Source organism: Suncus etruscus, chromosome 13 (assembly GCF_024139225.1).
Source record: "Suncus etruscus isolate mSunEtr1 chromosome 13, mSunEtr1.pri.cur, whole genome shotgun sequence".
In the NCBI taxonomy this organism is placed as follows: domain Eukaryota; kingdom Metazoa; phylum Chordata; class Mammalia; order Eulipotyphla; family Soricidae; genus Suncus; species Suncus etruscus.
In genome coordinates this window covers 94,340,411-94,362,068 of record NC_064860.1, presented here as the reverse complement: position 1 = coordinate 94,362,068, position 21,658 = coordinate 94,340,411, and the positions used below count along the sequence as shown (strand labels likewise).

Sequence of the window (21,658 nt, the reverse complement as noted above, 5' to 3'; positions counted from 1 at the left end):
GGGTGTGTGTGTGAGCACCCCAACCCTCATCTTGTTCAAGGGTCACCAATATTGCTGGTGAGAAGTAATTGTAAATGCAAAGCTGTAAAATCTCCCAGGGATCAATGGGGCCTTTTGATAGGGGTTGGGGGATTAGAATTCATTCCCTACTTGTTTACCAGTCAGGTAAGCAGTTCTTTGCCCCCCAACCCCACCCAGTTGTGCAGCTTACACCTGCCTCTGTGTTCAGAGATCACTGCTGGCAGGCTCAAGAGGACTCTATAGGGTGCTGGGGATCGAACCCTGATTGCCAGCATGCACAAGGTAAATGCCTTCCCCACTGTACTATTCGTCCTGCCTGCCACTTAGCTTCTCGCTGATTTCCCTGGTTTTCAGTTTAACACTTCAGTTCCAGTAAGAATTAAGAAGGGTGGCAGAATGGGGGCCGGTGAGGTGGCGCTGGAGGTAAGGTGTCTGCCTTGTAAGCGCTAGCCAAGGAAGGACCATGGTTCGATCCCCCAGAGTCCCATATGGTCCCCCCAAGCCAGGGGCAATTTCTGAGCGCTTAGCCAGGAGTAACCCCTGAGCATCAAACGGGTGTGGCCCGAAAAACAAAAAAAAAAAAAAAAAAAAAAAAAAAGTTGGCAGAATGAAGGCAGCTCCCAGGCCAGACAGAAATGTGGATTCTTTTGGGCTCAGATGGAATCTTCAGAAAAGGCTAGAGTCTGACATTGAGATGCTGAGATTCTGCTAAAAGCTAACAGGACGGGGTGCACTAGGAAAGACCAAGCAGATGCAGTGCCCACCCCCCGTGGGGTGGAATATATGGAGGAGGAGATCCCACCTACCCCTTACACAAAAGGAATGTCAAACTAGGGCCGGTTGGTCAGAAAACCAGGGATCAACTAAGAGACACCCTGCCCATCCATGGACAGTGAAGCGTTTCTTGCCTCCATTTGGAAGCAGCCAGGCTCTGAGGTTGTGAGTCAGCTCAGTAAAGTCCTTGCTCTTCTCACCCTTGCCTAGGCCCTGGGGAGCCCTGCCTCCAGCTAGGAGAAAACGTGGACAGGCAGAGTCCCATTTCCAGCCAATGAAACAGAGCTGGGAATTATGGTGTCCCCTGAGGGGCTGGTGAAGGGCTGGACCAGATCCAGAGAGCAGTGATTGGAGGAAAATGAGCCAATCCCTTAGGTTTGGGAACCAGCAACAAAACTGATGCCACTGATCACTGGTGGAGCTAAAGGAGCCCACGCTCCACCCCATCCTCGGAGCAGTTTAGCACCCGGAGAGAAGGAACCGAGATGTTCTGCTGTAGTGTTAGAATAAAGCCGATTTGCGGGTCTAGACTGCGGATCCCCGGATGGGGCTTCTTTCTCTGCTTCCCAGGGTTCCTCTGCTGAGATTGACAGAGTCTGGGGGTGAGGGGGAGAAAGGGATCCAGTTCTTGAATTGCAAACAGACTTAAAAGACTTTTATTTATCAGGTTCCTTAGCAAAGAACTGTTTTTTACACTGTTGAGATTGAATTTCCTGGAAGGATCGAGACCAGAGGGAAGCCCTGAAGGCGCAGAAGGCCTGCCGAGGAAGACGTAAATTTGGTGGAGGGGGGAAGGAGCGAAAACACCATCCGCGAGCAGCCCCGGTGCCTTCTGAAGCCACTGCAGCTGCGGCAGCAGCGTCAGTCGCTGACGTCCTCAGAGGCAGCTGAACTTCTCGAGGAGCTTTCATGCGTGATGGGAATGCACCAAATCGTTTTCAGACGGAAGCTAGCCTGTCATCCTAACGCGGTTTGAAAAAAAAAAATCACTGTCTGCATCAGCGAAAGAAAAAAATAGAGGCAGAAAGCAAAATGCAATATATATATATATATATATATATATATATATATATATATATATATATATATATATATGGAGCAATCAAAAGCACTTGCTTGCTGGGGTGGTCTGCAATCAACGCGATGGCCACCCCTCTCTCTGCTTTGGAGGAAAAATAAGTCCTGGTTTAAGTCACTCCCCAGGGTTTTCGTTTTAACTGAGCAGTGATTTTTCCCTTCCAGCACGGAGACCAATTTGCAGCCCCCCCAGCAATCCGCGCCCTCCTTCTCAGGCCCTGAATGGCCGGCCAAGAGGAGACCCAGCGAGTCACTGCAAAGCCTCGCAAACCTTGCAGAGCCGTGCAAGCCTCGCTCCTCCCTCGCTATGAATATGCTCGGCTATGAATATGCAACAGCCCGGCTGCAGGCTGCGCGCCGCGGGAGTGCCCCGCAGCCCGCCAGCCCGGCGAGGTCACCCCGAGGCCCGGAGACCTTGGCCCCGCCCGGGCCGCCGTGTCAGGGGAGGGACACAGGTGGAAAGAGGGCCCCGAGCTGGAGGGGACGCGAGGGAGACAGCGGGGGAAGGGCACGCGGCCCGGGGCACCAACGCCCCAAAGCCCGAAGCCGGGCTGCAGCGCCTGGCGCAGCACGGGACAACATCAGCGCAGGCGGCGCCCTGGACGCGGCCATGACACCGCTCTCGCGCGGGGCACGCCGGGAAACGCGCCCTTCCCACTTCCGGCCCGCGGGAAGGTGCTTCCGGCTTTCAAATGGTCTTCGCGGAAGGGGTGGGACTTGTCCGGCCACGCCCCTTCCGTCCGTTGGTGGGGGCGGAGCAAATCAGCACACGCCTCTGCGCCGGAAGGAGAAAGGCGGGCTCTTAGGGCACGTGAGGCGGAAGGGGCGGGGCGGGGAGGAGCCGCTTCCGGTCACGCGCGGCCGGAAGTGGTAGCGGAAGCCTCTGAGGTGTCGGCGATGGCGACGTCCCTCGATATTAAGATTAAGCGAGCGAACAAGGTGTATCATGCTGGGGTAAGTGAGGCGGGGTGCTTGTGTTTTTGTCCGGGAGGGGCAGGTGCGGCCGGCGCCAAGCACCCCCAAAGCCTGGAACGGTCGTGAGAAGCTCTGCGGGCGCTGCAGCACAGGGACCCCTGCGCGCTGTGGCTTCGCGGCTACGGTGGCCGCAAAGGGCCAAGTACGGAGGCCGAGACGGGCCAAGCTCTGCTCTGACACCGGACCAGCTCATTTAAGACTGAAATGAGATTTGTTTTGGGGAGAGCTCACGCCCGGCAGCGCTCAGGGGTTCCTCCTGGCTCGACGCTCAGAAATGTTTGTGGCAGGCTCGGGGGACCATATCGGGAAGCCGGGATTCGAACCACCGTCCTTCTGCATGCAAGGCAAACGCCCGCGCCTCCATGCCATCTCTCCGGCCCCAAGACTGAAATAAGTCTGAAGTTGGCCACCCATAGTGTTTTCCAGGCCACCGAGGTGGAAATCTGAGGGTGCTCAGACCTGGTATGGGAAAGCTAAGGGACCCGTTTGCAAAAGAGGGGGTTTGTGCGGGGTTCCCCTAACTCAGGCCAGCTTCGTCTTGGGCCAACATCTGGAGCTCCTCCACACAGAAACCAGAGCTGACATGACAGCCAGGACCGTCCAGGATACGCCTGATATCACTCACAGCAGCGCCATCAGGAGTGAATACCAGTGTATTGTGCACTAGACAGCACGCAAGCCCGATGGTTAGCTCCCAGGTGAGCCTGCAAGGTGACGAAGCCGGCATGGGCAAGGAATCCGGTGTTGGTCACCGCTCAAACCAACCCAGCTGCAAGAACCGCTTGTACCAGCAGCCCCTTACGAAGTTGCCACCTAACTCTGGAGTCTTTGCAAAATCTGGAGGCTCCTGACATACGACGTAAGACATAAGTCACCTCTGTCTTATTTCTGCCCCCAATGACACAAGTTCTGTACAGAAACAATAAGGATCTCCAAGAGGAGGAACAATTCTGTAAAGTTCTAGAGTCTGAAAATAATGAGAAGTAAAGGGAAAGTCGGTAAAGAGTGAAAACCCCTAAAGGAATTTAATAGCCAAGTCCAATGCCGAATATTCAGTGAATTTCAATATGATCTATTAAATGACTTTTGTATTGTCTTAAATATCCTGAGTGTGACATTCAGTTCTTGAGTGAATACATGTCAAAGAATTTAAGACTAACAGGTTTTAAATTGGCCACCCATAGTCTTATGTTTAAGTGTGGGCTAAGGGAGAAAGCAGATGTGGCAGAATATCAGTCATTGAGTCCCAATCCTTGACCTTGAGTTTCAGCCCCAATCCTTATCTTTGTTTTTTTTTTTTTTTTTTTTGGTTTTTGGGCCACACCCGGTGGTGCTCAGGGGTTACTCCTGGCTGTCTGCTCAGAAATAGCTCCTGGCAGGCACGGGGGACCATATGGGACACCGGGATTCGAATCAACCACCTTTGGTCCTGGATCGGCTGCTTGCAAGGCAAATGCCGCTGTGCTATCTCTCCGGGCCCCCAATCCTTATCTTTGACCTTGAAGCTCCAGTCCTGGACTTGAGCCTCTTCTTCTGATCCCTGACCTTTATTTTGTTCTAGTTTTGGGTTTGGGACCACACCTGTCGGTGCTCAGGAGTTACTCCTGGCTCTACTCAGAAATCACTCCTGGCCAGCTGAGGGGATCATATAGGATGCTGCATATGGCAAACACCCTGCCTACTGTGCTTTTAGTCCAGCCTGATCCCTGTCCTTGAGGCCCCAGTCCCCATCCATGACCTTGAGTTATCCATGACCTGCTAATCCCTGACCTTGAGTTCCTAGTCCCCATCCCTTCAACCAGAAGCACTGCAAACCAGCACTGCAATTGAGGTCCACAATTCTTTTTTTTTTTTTCTTTTCTTTTCTTTTCTTTTTTTTTGTCTTTTTGGGTCACACTCGGCAGCGCTCAGGGGTTACTCCTGGCTCTGTGCTCAGAAATTGCCCCTGGCAGGCACAGGGGACCATATGGGATGCAGGGATTTGAACCACTGTCCTTCTGCATGAAAAGCAAACGCCTTACTTCCATGCTATCTCTCTGGCCCCGAGGTCCCCAATTTTTGACCTTAAATCTCTCTTGACCCAGTGTCTGTATTATGATCTTTTTTTCCTTTAATATATTTTTTAAATGAAGTTCACATTAGACAGACATATATTAGAACAGGGATACTAACCGTGACTAAATCTCTCATGATTCTGTGTTTTGTTTTCCAATGGAACTGTCTCTGAGTGTTGCTAAGCAAGCCAGGCTAAACTGGTGGTCGGGAGCTGCGGGATGAGGCAGTGTACCTTGGCTGATGGCATCATCACTCCATCACAACCGTGCAGGGATCAAGCCATTTCTGAGGGTCCCTTTAGGACTTGTGAGGGAGGACTTGGGCACAGACGCAGCTCTCTGTGTCATCTGGTGGGGTGGTGTGTGTGGAAAGTGCCACCACACTCCGGCCTCTGCATCATCAAAATGTGTCTGTTCAAGACCCACATTTTCAAGATCCACACACACCACTCCACCAGATGACACAGACAAGACCCACGTAGTAATAGTCCAGACTCCAGAGGAATAAGTAATTTTCCCAGTGGGGGTCAGGTGATACTGTGGGGTGCATGTGGGGGGCTCCTTGAGGTGTGGCTTTTGAGGCTCATTCCTGGTCCTTGCACCCTGCTCTGGATCCAGGGACTAGGACACAGCTCCTGGTCCACTGATGTGCTGGAAGAGGTCCTGGGTTCCACTGTGCAGAACCTAGCTCGGCCCAGGAAGTTCAGCCCTCAAGTGATCATGGGGATGGGGCTGAGGCGCATGTTTAGATCTTGAGCTCTGGGTGCTGAACAAGCTCTTCCTCTGGTGCTACCTGATGATGTCAGAGGTTATCAGGCTCTTCCTCTGGCACTGCCTTATGTCAGCAGTTATATGTGATTCCAGAGGAAGGAAGGAGGGAGGAAGAGTGGGAGGGGAGATATAAATGCAGTGAGACCCACCATTCATCAAGGTCACGAGGGGTCCTTCCAGTTGCATCTTGTGCCTGTAGATCAGCACATGGTCACATTTTCTGCCTGATTCACTTGTCGATATTGATGTGAACAGGCTCCGTGAGATCAGGAAAGTGGGGATTTGAGAGAGAGAGGAGGGAGAAGGGGAAAGGAAGGTGGATGGGGGAAGAGATTTGTTTCTGGGATTCCTGGGCGTCAGTGGAGAGAAGCTCGCTCTTTTTTGTTTTGTTTTGTTTTTTTAGGCCACACCCGTTTGATGCTCAGGTGTTACTCCTGGCTAAGCGCTCAGAAATTGCCCCTGGCTTGGGGGGACCATAGAAGCTCGCTTCTTGAGGGCCTTGTCTTTTGGAACTTTTCTCACCTGAGGGGGAAGGCTGGTGCCTGCAGAACTTTGAAGGAACTCCAGGCTGATTGTCCTGTAGTGGCTCATGCTGTCAGGGCTCGTTTACTGTCCCCACCACTCCTGGGTCTGGGGATGGCTCTGAGTCAGTCCCAGTCTGCACCCCATGAATGGCACCAGCGTGGTGCCAGCCTCTGCTTGTAATCCCAGATCCTGAGGATTCAAAAGCACCACTGCTTGGGAAGAAAGTTTCCTTCCATAACATACTTCCTCGCTGGCCACACACCTGAGGAGGAAGTGCCTGGAGTCAAGGCTGTAACCATGCCGGTCTGTGGGCAAACCTGCCTTTCATTTCCACTCTCAAGCCTGAAGTATGGAAGAAGTAAATCTCCTGGCTGGAGCAATAGTATAGAGGTTAAGGCCTTGTACACAGACTACCGAGTTTCATCCCCAGCACCACATACTGTCAGCCAAGCCCCATCACAAGCTAGACCTGAGCACAGAGTCAGGCGTAAACCCTTAGCACCACTGGATGTGATGCCCCACAAAAATCAGAAATAAGAAATGGATTTTGTTGGGCTCTAACGATAGCAGAGCAGGTAAGGTGCTTGCCTTGCACACAACCCACCTGGATTTGATCCCCACCAGCCCCTATGGTCCCCCGAACCTGCCAGGAGTGATTCCTGATGTGACCTCCAAAGGGGAAAAAAAAGGCAAGAGATTCCTTGTGCTATAAAGGATGCTACAGATGTTGAGCTCTGGAGCCCAAGTCTGGTCTCAGGTGCCTCAAGGGTTTCCAACTCTGTGGGCTCTAACCCTGAGATCCTGCTGAGGGGCCTTTTCCCTGCCCTCCTATCTCCTAAACACACACTCCATCCACCACCCTCCCATGCATTTCTTAAGACTGTAGCTGCCATGGACAGTGACTGCTGAGGGGTCTGGTGGAGTCAGCCAGAACCTGGAAGGGAGTTTGGAAGAAACGGGAATCCAAACATCTCTTTGGGGCCTAGGGATTGTGGACAAGGTGGAAATGGCTAGGAGAAGCAGTGCTGTGGATTCAGGGAAGTTTCCTCGGGATGCAGTCCTCATGTGGAGCACTGCTACCCGAGCACCAGCTCTCACTTCCCTTTAGTGGATCTATCGCAGTGGCCCCGAAGGATGGTTCCACTGTGATTCCAGCAGCACCGCACACTGGAGGAACTTCATGGACAGCTGCCCTTCACCCTTTTTTCTTTTTGGTTTTTGGGCCACACCCGGTGACACTCAGGGGTTATTCCTCGCTTGTGCGTTCGGGCATCACTCCTGGCTTAGGGGACCATATGGGATGCCAGGGATCGAACCACAGTCCGTCCTAGGCTAGTATGCTCAAGGCAGTCGCCTTAAGCCCTGTGCCACCGCTCTGCCACTTTCTTATCGCCCTGTGTACCCCCAAATTCTTTCATACCAGGGACCAGTCAGGGCTGAGTGAGACTCCAGCAGACCCATGTGTCTAGTCACAGCCTGATTTTCCGGCAGGAATCACAAAGTGTCCTGTCGTTTTCACACTGGACGTAGAGAGGTCGTGCCACCTTGGGGCGAGTGGGGCCCTGCGGCCGCATCTCCCCTCACTGGCTCCGGGAAAGCAGACCTTGGGAGCTGGCAGGGAGAAGATTCTGGAAGACTGGAAAGGGCGGTGGTCCTGCCCAGCCCAGGCAACTCCTCAGCGCTCCCTGAGACCTCACGTGCCTGTCCCCGCAGGAGGTGCTATCCGGGGTGGTGGTCGTCTCCGGGAAGGATGCGGTGCAGCACCAGGGACTGTCCCTGACCGTGGAGGGCAGCGTGAACCTCCAGCTCAGTGCCAAGAGCGTGGGCGTCTTCGAGGCCTTCTACAATTCCGTCAAGGTGGGTGCTCAGAGGCCTGATGTGTAGAGAGGCTGCTCTTCTCTGGGAGACCCTAGGCGACCCTCTGTTTGAGGGCTCCTTGCGGGCTCTTCTGTGCCACCAGTGCAGAATCACCTGCCGGCCAGGAGCTTTCTGGGGGTCACTCGGCAGAAGCCTGAGCATCCGAGGGACTCACTCTCTCCAGGGGCCCCTAAACTGCACATGACTGAGGGTTTTCAGAAACCGACTTTCAGTCCAGAGAAACGGTGACCTGGGGCTAGCTGAGTGGAGCAGGCACTTCTGCTCAGGGATCCTCACTCAGTGCTGGAGACTTAGAGCCCTGCAGTGAGAGGGACATTTGTCCACCTGGGCCTGGCCCTCTGGCTTGCTCCTTTCTTCCTCCCTCCTTTTTCTTTTCTTTTCTCTTGATGTGGGCCACACCCAACAGTGCTCAGGGGTTTCTGCACTCAGGAATCACTTCTGGTGGGCTTTGGGAGGATCATGGGGGATGCCAAGGGTCAGCTGTGTGCAAGGCAAATGCCCTCCCTGTTGTATTATTGATCTGGCTTCTCTTCCTTCTTTTGTTTCCTTCTATTCTTTCCTTTTGTTTCCTTCTCTTTCCCTCTTCTTTCTTCCTTACCTCCCTTCCTTCCTCCCTCCCTCACTTTCTTCTTCCCAGGGTCCCTGGGGTGGGAGCCAATCAGGGTTTAGTGGGGTCCAACACACATACATACACCCAGCCCTCCTGCCATACTCCCTCTGCAGGGAATAGTGCCTTGTCCCTTGGCTGTGTCAGTGGGGCCTCTGGGACCTTCCCCTGGGCTGAGAAAGGGACCAGGTAGCTCGGGTCATTGTAGGGGGGTCGTGGGGGTGAAGCTCTGGGTTCTGGGCTCTAGAGCCCCAGACACACCCGTCTGTCTGTCCTCTTCTCACAGCCCATCCAGATCCTCAACAGCACGATGGAGATGGTGAAGCCAGGGAAGTTCCCCAGTGGCAGGACCGAGATCCCCTTCGAGTTCCCCCTGCTCGTCAAGGGGGGCAAAGTCCTGTACGAGACCTACCATGGCGTGTTCATCAACATCCAGGTGTGTCCGGGGGCCGTTGGGGGAGGCTGCACCCAGTAATACAGATCCAGCAGAAATCGGAGGTCCCGTCCCGGCCTTTGCTTTGCTTGGAGAACTGCCCCAGCTTCCTTCAGTCCTGTTTCAGCCCTATGTGCTGCTGTTTCTTCCATAAAATGACTCCTGATCCAGAGCGATGGCACAGCTGGGAGGGTGTTTGCCTTGCACGTGGCTGATCCGGGTTCGATCCCTGGCATCCTATCTAATTCCCGAACCTGCCAGGAGTAATCCCTGAGCACTGAGCCAGGAAGAGAGTCCCTGAGCGCCACCAAGTGTGGCCCAGAAATGAAAAATTACAAAAACACTTGAGATCTGGGTTTAGGTCCTCAGCAGTGATCCCGGAGAGCAGAGCAGGAGGAACTAACTCCCTGAATGCTGCCGAGTGTGCCCAAAAACCAGTCTTTAAAACCACAGAGTACAGGGGCCGGCGAGGTGGCGCTAGAGGTAAGGTGTCTGCCTTGCAAGCGCTAGCCATGGAAGGACTGTGGTTTGATCCCCCGGGGTCCCATATAGTTCCCCCAAGCCAGGGGCAATTTCTGAGCGCTTAGCCAGGAGCATCAAACAGGTGTGGCCCGAAAAACCAAAAAAAAACAACAAACCACAGAGTACAGTGGGGAATGCACTGGCCTTGCACAACTGCCTGGGTTCAATCCCCAGTATTCCAGCGCTAGGATAGATCCCTGAACATCACTGGATGTACCCCCCCCCCCACACACACACACAATGCTTTCAAATGTTCCTCTTTCCAGTTAAAGCACAAGTGCTGGTTGTAGGATTCTCTGGTGTCCCAGCTCTCCTGGGTATGTCCCTGGCGGCACTGGGCTGGCACAGGTCTCAATGCCTTTCCCCAGACACAGGAAGAGCCTCAATGTCCTGTTTCCGGAATGAGGCAGAGCCTGAAGTCGGCGCTGGACACCCCAGTGGCTGAGCTCCAGCCCGTCTCTGTTCTGGGCCGGGGGCCTGGCCCAAGCATTGACCAGCCTATCCCCACCCCCCACAGTATACCCTGCGCTGCGACATGAGGCGGTCGCTGCTGGCCAAGGACCTCACCAAGACCTGCGAGTTCATCGTCCACTCTGCGGTGAGTTCCTGAGTGCGTGGGGGGTGCGGGACCCTCTATTCCCGCCTGCACTGGTTGAAAGACACCTTCCCTCCTGCCAGGCTGCAGTGGGGGCCCTCAGGTCTCTCAGGCACTCTGGGAGCTGGGGATCCCCCCATGGGTCCTTTGGGGATCCAGGGCTGATGCCATAGTGCGCCTGAGCCCCCTATGATATGATAGATGCACATAAGGGTGCATGGATCAAGGCTGCTGGTGGGGAGGGGAGGAGGGAGAGGCCAGGCCCTGCCACCTGGACTCTGACCCTTGTCACCGCCTCCTGTCTCAGCCGCAGAAGGGAAAACTGAGTCCAACCCCCGTGGACTTCACCATCACCCCCGAAACCCTACAGAACGTCAAAGAGGTACGGAGACCCCGAGGCCGCACTAGGCTGCTCACCACCACCCGCTCTCAGCCTGGGCTGGGGTCCACGTGAGTGGGCTGGGGGGGCACATTGCTGCCGCTCGCCCTCCTCCGTCCTGTCTGCAGGGACCAGTCTCCCATTTCCCAGGATCCTGTGCAGTGACCTGCCCCATCTCTCGATGCCTTGTCTGCAGTGTCTGACCCCTTTCCCATCCCAGTGTCCTGTTTCAGAGCCTTTCCTTGGGTCCCCCTTCTGGCGGTGACCATTTCTCGGGGGAGTAGGTCTTACTGGGGGAGGAAGAGCCCTCCTCAATGCCCTGCAGCCAGCTTTGCTCCTGCCCAGTGCATGTGACCCCGGCCAGTTGGGCCCCCCAGGCTTCCCCATCAGCTCCTGGGAGCAGTGTGGGTGGGGGTGGGCCCCAGGATTCCCCCCACCCCACCTAGCTCCGCCTCTGTTCTGCAGCGTGCCCTGCTGCCCAAGTTCCTCATCCGAGGCCACCTCAGCTCCACCAACTGCGTCATCACGCAGCCGCTGACAGGCGAGCTGGTGGTGGAGAGCTCGGAGGCGGCGGTGCGCAGCGTGGAGCTGCAGCTGGTGCGCGTGGAGACGTGCGGTGAGCCACAGGGCTGGACCCGGGGGACGAGCGTGGCCCCCCGCACCTCTGCGCCCACTGAGCCCGCCGCACGTGCCCTCCTGCTCCCCAGGATGCGCAGAGGGCTACTCCCGCGACGCCACCGAGATCCAGAACATCCAGATCGCCGACGGTGACGTGTGCCGGGGCCTCCCTATCCCCATCCACATGGTCTTCCCGCGCCTCTTCACCTGCCCCACGCTCGAGACCACCAACTTCAAAATCGGTACGTGGGGGGCGGGGCTAGAGAGATAGCACAGCAATAGGGTGTTTGCCTTGTACGCTGCCAACTCAGGATGGACGGTGGTTCGAATTTCGGCATCCCATATGGTCCCCCAAGCCCGCCAGGGGCTATTTCTGAGAGCAGAGCAAGGAGTAACCCCTGAGTACTGCCGGGTATGACCCAAAAAGCAAAAAGCAAAAAAAAAAAAAATTGGTGCATGGGGCTCAGTACAGCGGGGAGGGAGGGCACTTGCTTGCCTTGGATGCAGCTGGCCTGGGCTTACTTCCCATCATCCCATCTGGTCCCCTGAGCACCGCTGGGAGGCATCCTTGATCTAGGAATAAGCTCTGCACACCACTGGGAGTGATCCCTGAGCGCAGTTCCAAGTAGCTTACAAGCACTCTCCAAGCGATGCCTGAGCACAGAGCCTGGAGTAAGCCTCGGTCACTGCCTGGAGTGATCCCCGAGTACAGAGCTGGGACTATGTCCCGAGTACCTCCAGGATTTATCCCTGAGCACAGAGCCAGGATTAAGCCCTGAGCACTGCCAGGAGTGATCCTCAAGTGCAGATCTAGGAGTAAGTCCTGAGTACCTCCAGGAGTTATCTCTGAGCACAGAGCCAGCAATAATCCCTGGCATTGCCAGGTGTAGCCAAAACAAACAACGAAGCGAGTAAGCAAGTGGCTGGGGGCTCTTCTTGTCAGGACGCTGGTCAGGGCTCTGACCTTATTGGTCAGTGGCTGGTCAGCGCTCTGCTGGGAGCACACGCTGCCTGGCCTGGCAGTCTGGGAGCTTCAGGACAACCAGGGCTACTGGGCCCTGAGGGCAGACCCAGGCTGGTGATGCCTGCTGTGCAGTGGCCTGGCCAAGTCCTGGCTCCTACCTCTTCCCTTCCCTGGTGGCTGTGACACAGTCCCTGTTTCTAGGCCCCCTGGTGGGCTTGTGCAGGGAGAGGCCAGCCCTGCTGGCCCTGCGGCGTCCACCTGCCACCACAGGCTTGTCCCCGAGTCCACTTGGCCCTGTCCTGTGCCCGCGCCGGCCAGCACTGGGGTCTCAGCTCCAAATGCCCTGTCTGGGTGTTTATCATCAGTCTTCCCCAGAACTGAGGTGCAGCTGGCCTGGGCTCTTCACTGCCCCCTGGTGGAACCTGATTTCCCTACACAGAGACTGGTGTTGCCAGGATTGGGGGCAGCTGGGCTCCAAGGCCCGTCTCCCGGGTCCCACCTGTCCCACCTGACAACGCCCCTTCTTTCCGCAGAATTTGAGGTCAACGTGGTGGTGCTGCTCCAGGCCGACCACCTTATCACTGAGAACTTCCCGCTGAAGCTCTGCAGGGTCTAGTCAGCCCTATAGGGGTTGCTGAGGAACCCCACCGCTACCCCCTCCACCATTGGGGCACAGCAGAGATGGAAGGATGCCCGCAGGGGCACTCGCTGTTTCCAGAGAGGGAACCCTCACAGGAAAGCGCAGGGGTGACCCGTGGAAAGGCAGCAGGCTCTCAGTCTGAGCATGCTGGAGGGGGGACTGTACCTTCAGCGCCAGGACGCCCAGAAGCATTGCAGAAGAGGAGGCGGGGCCAGGCCTCCTGCCCTTGGGAGCCTGCTGTACCCCATCCCTGGCCTCCCACTGACCAGGCCCAGAGCCCTGTGCACTGTTCGGGTGATTTGACAGAGACCAGCAAGTTTCCCCCAGAACTGGCTTCCCCAGGCTCCCACCCATGGGCCTGTGGCACAGGGCCCCCAGAATACAATGTTTAAAAACCTCCCATGCTCACTGGCACGAGTGGTTCTCCCTCTGATAACGTGTTCAAGTGAGAGTTCAAGCCAAAAAGCAAGGGGCACCAGAGTGATGAGACAGCGGCGAGGGCGTTTGCCTTGCACACTCCCGACCCAGTTTGATCAATCCTCAGCATCCCATATGGTCCCCTAAGCCCCGCCAGGAGTGATTCTTGAGTGCAGAGTCAAGAGTCAGACCCGATCGCCACCAGGTATGCCTCAAACCCAAACAAGGTCTTAGTGTTTGGGACGTTTCAGAAGTCTTTCATTTTTCGAGCAAAAGAAGAAACTGGAGACTTTGGAAGGGAAGTTGGGGATTAGATGTTTCATCTAACCTCTTCATGACTTCCATAGTGCTGCGTTATAAACCAGTGCTCAGGACTGACTCCTGGCTCTCTGCTCCCTGGTGGGATGCCGGGGACCATCGAGGATGTCAGGGATTGAACCCAGGTCAGTCATGTGCAAGGAAAAACATCATCCTATGGCTCAGGCCTTGAGAACCTGCAGGCAGGCCCTCTCACTCCCTTTCTTTGCAGCGGCCTAGCTTTCCCTGCTGCCCAGAATTTGAGGTCTTGGAGGGCCAGCCTGGGGGGGGCCTGTTGTTGAGGTTTAGGTCAGATGTGAGGAGCAGGGAGGTCCAGGACTGGCCCCAGGTTCCCGGCTCCAGTCCTGAGTGTGAGGCGTGAGCGGTGCCCAAGGACATGCAGATCAAATACAAGGCCCTGAGCTGGGGCTCTGCCGGGTCCCCCCACTTGCCCTGCTGTGACTCTGGCCTGAAATACCTGCCACACACGCTTCAGGCCATGAGGTTCAGTCCTCGGTGTGTCACCAAGCCACCCCTGTGCAGAGCTGACAGCTACTGGACCAGGGCTGGCAGCCCCCACACCTTGGCATGTGTCCATGAGCACCACCCTGATATGTATCAGCCCTGCAGTTTGCTGGCAGACACCCCCTAGAGGAGGTGTCTGGGGGGCCACGGTCTCCCACCGTCCCTGACCTGCGTGGTGGGGGGCATGATCCTGAAGGGTGTGTGACCTTGCTCACCTCCCCCCTCAGACTACCTGCTGCTCACGTCTGCACTCAGGCCCTTGCTCGCCTCCCCTTTCTGCTGGCCAGGGGCAGCCGGACAGCAAGTGCATCATTGCTCTCGCTGAGGAGCTGCAGTCTTCACAGAGGGCCGGACGACCCCAGACAGGCGTGGCCAGTCACCGCCTACCAACAGACAGACACAGGCTTCTCTGTGGAGCTGAGGGCTCTTCCTGCGCCTCGTTCCACCAGCCAGTGCGCAGCAGCCTCGGGTGAAGGATTTGCTCCAGCCGCAGCAGGGGCTCAGCTGCCCAAGAACCCCAGAGGGAACCGTCAGGTGGGGCCAGGCCTGTGCAGAGCACAGTCATATATCCCGGTTCTCGTTCCCAGCCCACATGCTCCGTGGCAGCCCGGAGGAAAGATGCAGACAGGACAGTGGTGAGCAGCCGCCCAGAGAGCTTTGCCAACGTTCACCATGGTGCTGAATACACAGCAGAGCAGGGCAAGTCGGGCCCCATGCAGACCACCAAGGGTCTCAGCTGGCAGTTTTGCATGAGAAATCAGAGTCACGGGGAAAGGTTAATTCCAGCCAGGGGTCATCGAGCAGCTTCTTGAGTCAGCCAAACTTCTCTCTGCTGCTTCCCTGCCACATTTATTTATTTTTTAGTTCTTTTTGGGTCACACCTGGCAGCGCTCAGGGTGTGTGCTCAGAAATCGCCCCTGGCAGGCTCTGGGAACCATATGGGATGCCGGGATTCGAACCACCGTCCTTCTGCATGGAAGGCAAACGTGTACCCTACCTCCATGATATCTCTCCGGCCCCCTCCTGCCACATTTATTAGCCAGAGTTTAACACAGACCATCTGAGGGTCAGGGTTAATGAAATTCAGGGCACTTGAGCTAAATTAATTCAGAAAAGTTGAAAGGAAAAAGGTGGTTGTTTTTTGTTTTGTTTTACTTTGGGGCCACACTGGGCGGTCCTCAGGGGTCACTCCTGGCTATGTGCTCAGAAATCGCTCCTGGCAGGGTCGGGGGAACCATATGGGATGCTGGGGATCGAACCCAGGTCCGTCCTGGGCAGCTGCATGCAAAGCAAACACCCTACCTCTGTGCTATCGCTTCGGCCTTAAAATAAAGTGATTTTACATGTGTAAGACAGCAAACCAGGGCCACCTCTCCTCCCTGACACCCAGCACTGCCCAGGGCCACTTCCTGCTGTGGTCTCAGCACGCAGGCAACCAAAATCAAGGGGATCCAATTTAAGGAAAAGAAGTCCAACTGTGGGGCGGGAGAGATAGCGTGAAGGTAGGGCATTTGCCTTTCATGCAAAAGGTCATCAGTTCGAATCCTGACATCCCATATGGTCCCCCAAGCCTGCCAGGAGTGATTTCTTTTTTTCTTTTCTTTTTTTTTTTTTTTTTTTTTTTGGTGTTTGGGCCACACCCGGCATTGCTCAGGGGTTACTCCTGGCTGTCTGCTCAGAAATAGCTCCTGGCAGGCACGGGGGACCATATGGACACCGGGATTCGAACCAACCACCTTTGGTCCTGGATCGGCTGCTTGCAAGGCAAACACAGCTGTGCTATCTCTCCGGGCCCGCCAGGAGTGATTTCTGAGCGTAAAGCCAGGTGTAACCCCTGAGCACTGCCGGGTGTGACCCAAAAACCAAAAAAAAAAAAAAAAAAAGGGGGGGCCGGGAAGGTGGCGCTAGAGGTAAGGTGTCTGCCTTACAAGCGCTAGCCAAGGAACGGACCGCAGTTTGATCCCCCGGCATCCCATATGGTCCCCCCAAGCCAGGGGCGATTTCTGAGCACATAGCCAGGAGTAACCCTTGAGCGTCAAACGGGTGTGGCCCAAAAACCAAAAAAAAAAAAAAAAAAAAAAACCCAACAACTGTGAGGGGCCAGCATGATAATATATGCCTGGGAGGGCACTTGCCTTGCATGCTGCTGACCAAGGTTCAATTCCCTGAATGCTGCTGGGTGTGGCCTCCCAAGAAATGTCGGGGACTGGAGAGTACAATGGGCAGGGCACAGGTGTTGTCCAGAGCCTACCCAGGTTCAATCCATGCATTTCATATGGTCCCTCAAGCTCTCCAGGAGTGATTTTTTTTTTTTTTTTGGTTTTTGGACCACACCCGGCGATGCTCAGGGGTTACTCCTGGCTGTCTGCTCAGAAATAACTCCTGGCAGGCACAGGGGACCATATGGGACACCGGGATTCGAACCAACCACCTTTGGTCCTGGACCAAAAAAAAAAAAAAAAAAGTATTGGTCCAATTGTTTTTTCTGCATCTACTGATGTGATTCATGGGTTCTGCCTACTATTATATTAAAATTTTGTATTACCATTACATTTTTTTGGGGGGGGCCACACCCGGCGTTGCTCAGGGGTAACTCCTGGCTGTCTGCTCAGAAATAGCTCCTGGCAGGCACGGGGGACCCTATGGGACACCGGGATTCGAACCAACCACCTTTGGTCCTGGATCTGCTTACAAGCAAACACCGCTGTGCTATCTCTCCGGGCCCACATTATTTTTTTAAAGATATTCAATCAGGGCCCGGAGAGATAGCACAGCGGCGTTTGCCTTGCAAGCAGCTGATCCAGGACCAAAGGTGGTTGGTTCGAATCCCGGTGTCCCATAGGGTCCCCCATGCCTGCCAGGAGCTATTTCTGAGCGGACAGCCAGGAGTAACCCCTGAGCACCGCCGGGTGTGGCCCAAAAACCAAAACCAAAACAAACAAAAAAAAGATATTCAATCAACCCTTAGGTAAATCTTAGTGGTATGTAATAATTTTTATATCTTTAGATCCTCAGTTTGCCAGTATTTTATTGGGCACTTTTGCTTCTGTATTCACATATTTAAAAAAAAATCAAGTGAGGGAACAGAGATAGCACAGTGGTTGGATGTTTGCCTTGCACACAGCCAACCCAGAACTGACCTGGGTTCAATTCCCGGCATCCCATATGGCCCCCAGAGCTTGTCAGGAGTGATTTCTGAGCCAGGAGTAACCCCTGAGTGTCACTGGGTGTGGCCCAAAATAAAAAACAACTTCCACGATAAAATGTTTATAATACTGCATAGGAAAACATATTTTCATCATTAACAGACACATGTGTTCTTAAAAACCGAGCCTTCAAATCAGCTGACTCAAAAATTACTATAGAGAGGCCCAAGCGATAACCACGCAGGGAGGACATTTGCCTTGTGTGCTGCTGACCCAGGTTCGATCCTTAGCATCTCATATGGTCCTCTGAGCCTGCTAGAAGTGATTTTTGAGTACAGAGCCACAAGTAAGCCCTGAGTGGATCCAGGTGTGGCCCCAAAACAAAGCCAAACTAAACAAATGCATAAGTAAACAGCTAGGCTCTGTAGCCTGCATGGGCATGTGTGTCCCAGTAACATGGAGGATTCCTGGAAAGTGGGTACAAGGCGCCTCCCCCAGACAAAGGGTCCCCCTCTGCAGTGGGCACAAAGAGAAAGAGCGGAGGCATCCCAACCTGGGCAGAACCAGTCCCTCCCATCTACGGTGGTGGCGAGAACAGGGCTTGAGCGCTCAGGAAAGTGGAGTTCCCTGCACACTGGCAGCTAATAATCGCTGTGGTGCACAAGGCATTGCTGACAGCTGGACAGGCCTGAGCTGGTGCTGGGGAGAAGCAAGGTTGGTTTGCAGGGGTGGGGTGTCTTTCTTTGGGAGACTGCCGCCTCACCCCGCCAGAATGGGATGCCACTTCAGGACACGAGGCGGGGAGCGGGCCACGGATTTGTTAGAACTGGCAGCAGGTAGGATTAAATTAAGCCTCTCTATTAAGCCAAAGAGAGGAACCGAATAGAGGCCTGAAGGAGTGGATTTGGGCAAGACAAACGCCTGGAGACAGAACTTGGAAAACAAGGCCAGAGGGAAGGAGGCACCCAGCGGACAGAAGGGCCCTGTTCCCTCCAGCCCAAGGACTCTGGGAGAACAATCCAGCCTCTGTTGGGCACTGAAGCCGGGTCAGGAAGAGCAGCTGTCTCTCCCTTTCAAGTGCCGGGAGTCCAGCCCGCCAGCCTGTCAGCAGGAAGGCTCTGGGCTGTGGAGGGAAGGTGGGATTCAGACCCGCTCTCCTTCCTGCCCTGCCCTGCTCAGAGCAGAGACCAGAGACAGAGACGGGCCTGCTCAGCTCATCAAGGCTTTCTGCACCCCCTCAGAGGCCCGGAGGGGCCTGCTCGGGGCAGGAAGGCCTGACTGTGTTTCTGGGTTCCGAGGAAGCAGAGTGTCATGGAGGAAGTGCTGATTTAGGAGCAGGCAGTCAAGGAAGGCCTGGCTAAGGGCTTAGCAGACAGGCCATCGGGGAAGGACCACCGGAGAAGGGCTTATGGGCTAAGTTGGTCCCATAAAGTGAGGGCCTACCCCCGAGCCCCCAGGTTCAGAAAAGGGTGTGTGTGTGCGTGTGCGTGTGCGTGTGCGCGCGTGCACAATCTACAGTATTTGCCTGTTATTTTCGGGAGGGGACACACCCAATGGTGCTCAGGGCTTACTCCTGGCTCTGCACTCAGGAATCCTGGTGCTCAGGGGATCCTCTGGGATGTCGAGGATCAAACCCTGGTCAGGCCGTGTGCAAGACAAATGCCTTCCCCGCTGTGCTATGGCTCCGGCCCAACATTTGCTCGTTTCTATCTGTTAATACTCCCACCACATCTGGCCAGAGGGTATGGGTTAAGGAACTCCCCCTGTGTAAGGCCACCGCTCTCCAGGTTTGGAAAACCATGTCCGCCCCCACTGCCGACCTGTGAATGCCTGATTCTTGGGGACAGGAGCAATGAGCACTGAGATCCCACTTAGTGCCTGTACTGATGAATAGTTTTGTGGGGAGGGGTGACTTACTTTTAAAAAATGTATCCTATGGCCTGGGAGGGTGTTTGCCTCTCACACCACCCACCTGGGTTCAACCCCTGGCATCACACATGGATTTCTGAACCCCACCAGGAATGATCTCTGAGCACAGTGAGCCCTGAGTACTGTTGGGTGAGGCCCCAAAACAAAGCACAGCTGAATTCAGGCTACCCGGGTGATGGGGCAACTGCCTTGAGTGGTGCTAGAAAGACGTGCCTCGGGCCCGGAGAGATAGCACAGCGGTGTTTGCCTTGCAAAGCAGCCGATCCAGGACCAAAGGTGGTTGGTTCGAATCCCGGTGTCCCATATGGTCCCCCGTGCCTGCCAGGAGCGACTTCTGAGCAGACAGCCAGGGGTAACCCCTGAGCATCACCGGGTGTGACCCAAAAACAAAAACAAAACAAAGCAAAAAAAAGAAAGACGTGCCTCGTACCCCCAAGTGTGCTTTTTCCACTGCACTGGCCCTGAACAGACTCAGAAAGGGCTCTGGGCACCAGGAAGTCACTGTCCATCATTTATATAGTTTTCCTCCCTCACTGGAGCCCGTCTCACTAGGCCTCCCAGGCCATCTCTTCAAAATCTCAAGACAAAGCATTGTAATAGGGGCAGCATGATGTCCCAGACCCTGCCCAGACGTGTGTCACACGAATGGTCCAGACTCGCCATTTGTCTGGCTTCAGCTTTGCCTTCATTTTGCTTAACCCTAGCCTCGAACCTCCACTATACTGGCTGGCAGTGTTGAATTGAGGGCACTGGGCAATCAAACCCAAGCCACAGCCCTCAGCCCCAAAGACACACACTGAACGTGTCTCCCCTCATATACACACACAGACACCCACAGATGGTGCCACCTGATATTCGCAGGGCCCGTATATTCGCAGAGCCTGTGGGCTCATCTGGGATCCCTCCTGTGGGGGATTGTTCCTGTTCCCCAAATTTACACGCACCAGGTTGAGGTTGGGCCGTGAATTTGTGCTGGAATCTTCAACGAGGCGGAGCGGCGGAGCGGTCATTCCTGCCGACAGTGGCCCCGTGGTCCACAACAGGGATGGAACAACACGATGCGGCCGCCTACTGCTGGACAGTGGTCAGGCTTTTAGGGAACAGCACCACGGAAACCCCCATCCCAGCCCTGCATTCCAATGGACTTGAGGTGGCCTGAGTCAGCAGTGAATGTTTGGATGGGAAAATGCTGATTCCAGGACCTGACACTGGGTTTTGGCCAGGCTGGGGAGGTTATTCCTGGCTCTGCACTCAGGAACACTCCTATGGGATGCCGGAGATCAAACCCAGATAGGCTGCATGCCAGGCAAATGCCCTCCCCTCTGTGCTGTTGCTCCAAACCCCATAAGGTTGTGATGACTATTTCCCTGATGATGGATTCTGGACGGTGAATACAGTATAAAATACCCGTTAAATATCTGGATATTTGTCAAGTGTCTATCATTGTTTCTAAATTTGTACTGTTTTGGAGTTTTTTTGTTTTTGATTTTTGGGCCACACCCTGTGATGCTCAGGGGCTACTCCTGGCTATGTGCTTAGAAATTGCTCCTGGTGGGACCGAAGAGATAGCATGGAGGTAAGGTATTTGCCTTGCATGCAGAAGGACTGTGGTTCAAATCTCGGCATCCCATATGGTCCCCCAAGACTGCCAGGAGCTATTTCTGAGCATATAGTCAGGAGTAAGCCCTGATCACTGTCAGGTGTGATTCTCCCCCCCCCCCAATAACAAAAAAGAAACCGCTCCTGGCTTGGGGGGACCATATGGCACACCGAGGATGGAACCACAGTCCGTCCTAGGTCAGCCATGTGCAATGCAAACGCCCTACCACTGTGCTAGTGCTCTGGCCCCTCTTCCATAGACTTTTTTTTTGGGGGGGGGGCACAGTCGGTGGTGCTCAGGGGTTACTGAGCTCTGGCTCAGAAATCAGAAGTCTGGCTCTACGCTCAGAAATCGCTCCTGGCAGGCTTGGGGGGAACATATGGGATGCTGGGATTTGAACCACCGTCCTGCTGCATGCAAGGCAAATGCCCTACCTCCATGCTATCTCTCCGGTCCCCCTTCCATAGTCTTATTGTGAATAATTTCGTTCAGTTAATGTCTTGTTTTGGGGTGCTGGGCTCCATATAGCTACGCTCAAGGATCATTCCTGGCAGTGCTCAGGGGATGATCAAGTCTGAATCCCTGGGCCTGAGCCATACCACAGTGGGGAGGGCGTTTGCCTTGAATGTGACTGACCTGGGTTCAGTTCCCGGCATCCGGTATGGTCTCCGGAGCCTGCCAGGAGTAATTTCTGCGTGCAAATCCAGGAGTTACCCCTAAGCCTTAACCCCTAAACTTCTGGATGTGATCCCCTAAAATATGTCTGAACCCTGTAACATCTCTTCAGATCACTGCTTCTTGAATATTTGTTCAGTGTTCATTTGTTTGCTTAGATCACTCCTGGTGGTGCTTGGGGACTATATGGGATGCCGAGGATTGAACCTGGGTTGGCTGTATGCAAGACAGGTGCC

General features: G+C 54.8%; 1 protein-coding gene across 1 annotated transcript; it reads left to right on the top strand.

Annotated features, from left to right (window-relative positions):
• Positions 1-2,738: 2,738 nt before the first annotated feature.
• On the top strand, positions 2,739-13,122 carry VPS26C (VPS26 endosomal protein sorting factor C). Its single transcript, XM_049785402.1, has 8 exons — positions 2,739-2,826; positions 7,911-8,054; positions 8,969-9,118; positions 10,155-10,235; positions 10,540-10,614; positions 11,077-11,227; positions 11,319-11,471; positions 12,727-13,122. The coding sequence occupies exons 1-8, from the start codon at positions 2,770-2,772 to the stop codon at positions 12,807-12,809; spliced, it is 894 nt and encodes a 297-aa protein (XP_049641359.1). The 5' UTR covers positions 2,739-2,769; the 3' UTR covers positions 12,810-13,122.
• The last annotated feature ends 8,536 nt before the right edge of the window (positions 13,123-21,658 follow it).

What these genes read in the sequence shown, in the direction of transcription:
- VPS26C (XM_049785402.1), top strand. Translation starts at nt 2,770, where the DNA reads ATGGCGACGTCCCTCGATATTAAGATTAAGCGAGCGAACAAGGTGTAT. An exon ending in GCGTGTTCATCAACATCCAG is followed by an intron (nt 9,119 to 10,154) that starts GTGTGTCCGGGG and finishes CACCCCCCACAG; the next exon opens with TATACCCTGCGCTGCGACAT. An exon ending in GGTGCGCGTGGAGACGTGCG is followed by an intron (nt 11,228 to 11,318) that starts GTGAGCCACAGG and finishes CCTGCTCCCCAG; the next exon opens with GATGCGCAGAGGGCTACTCC.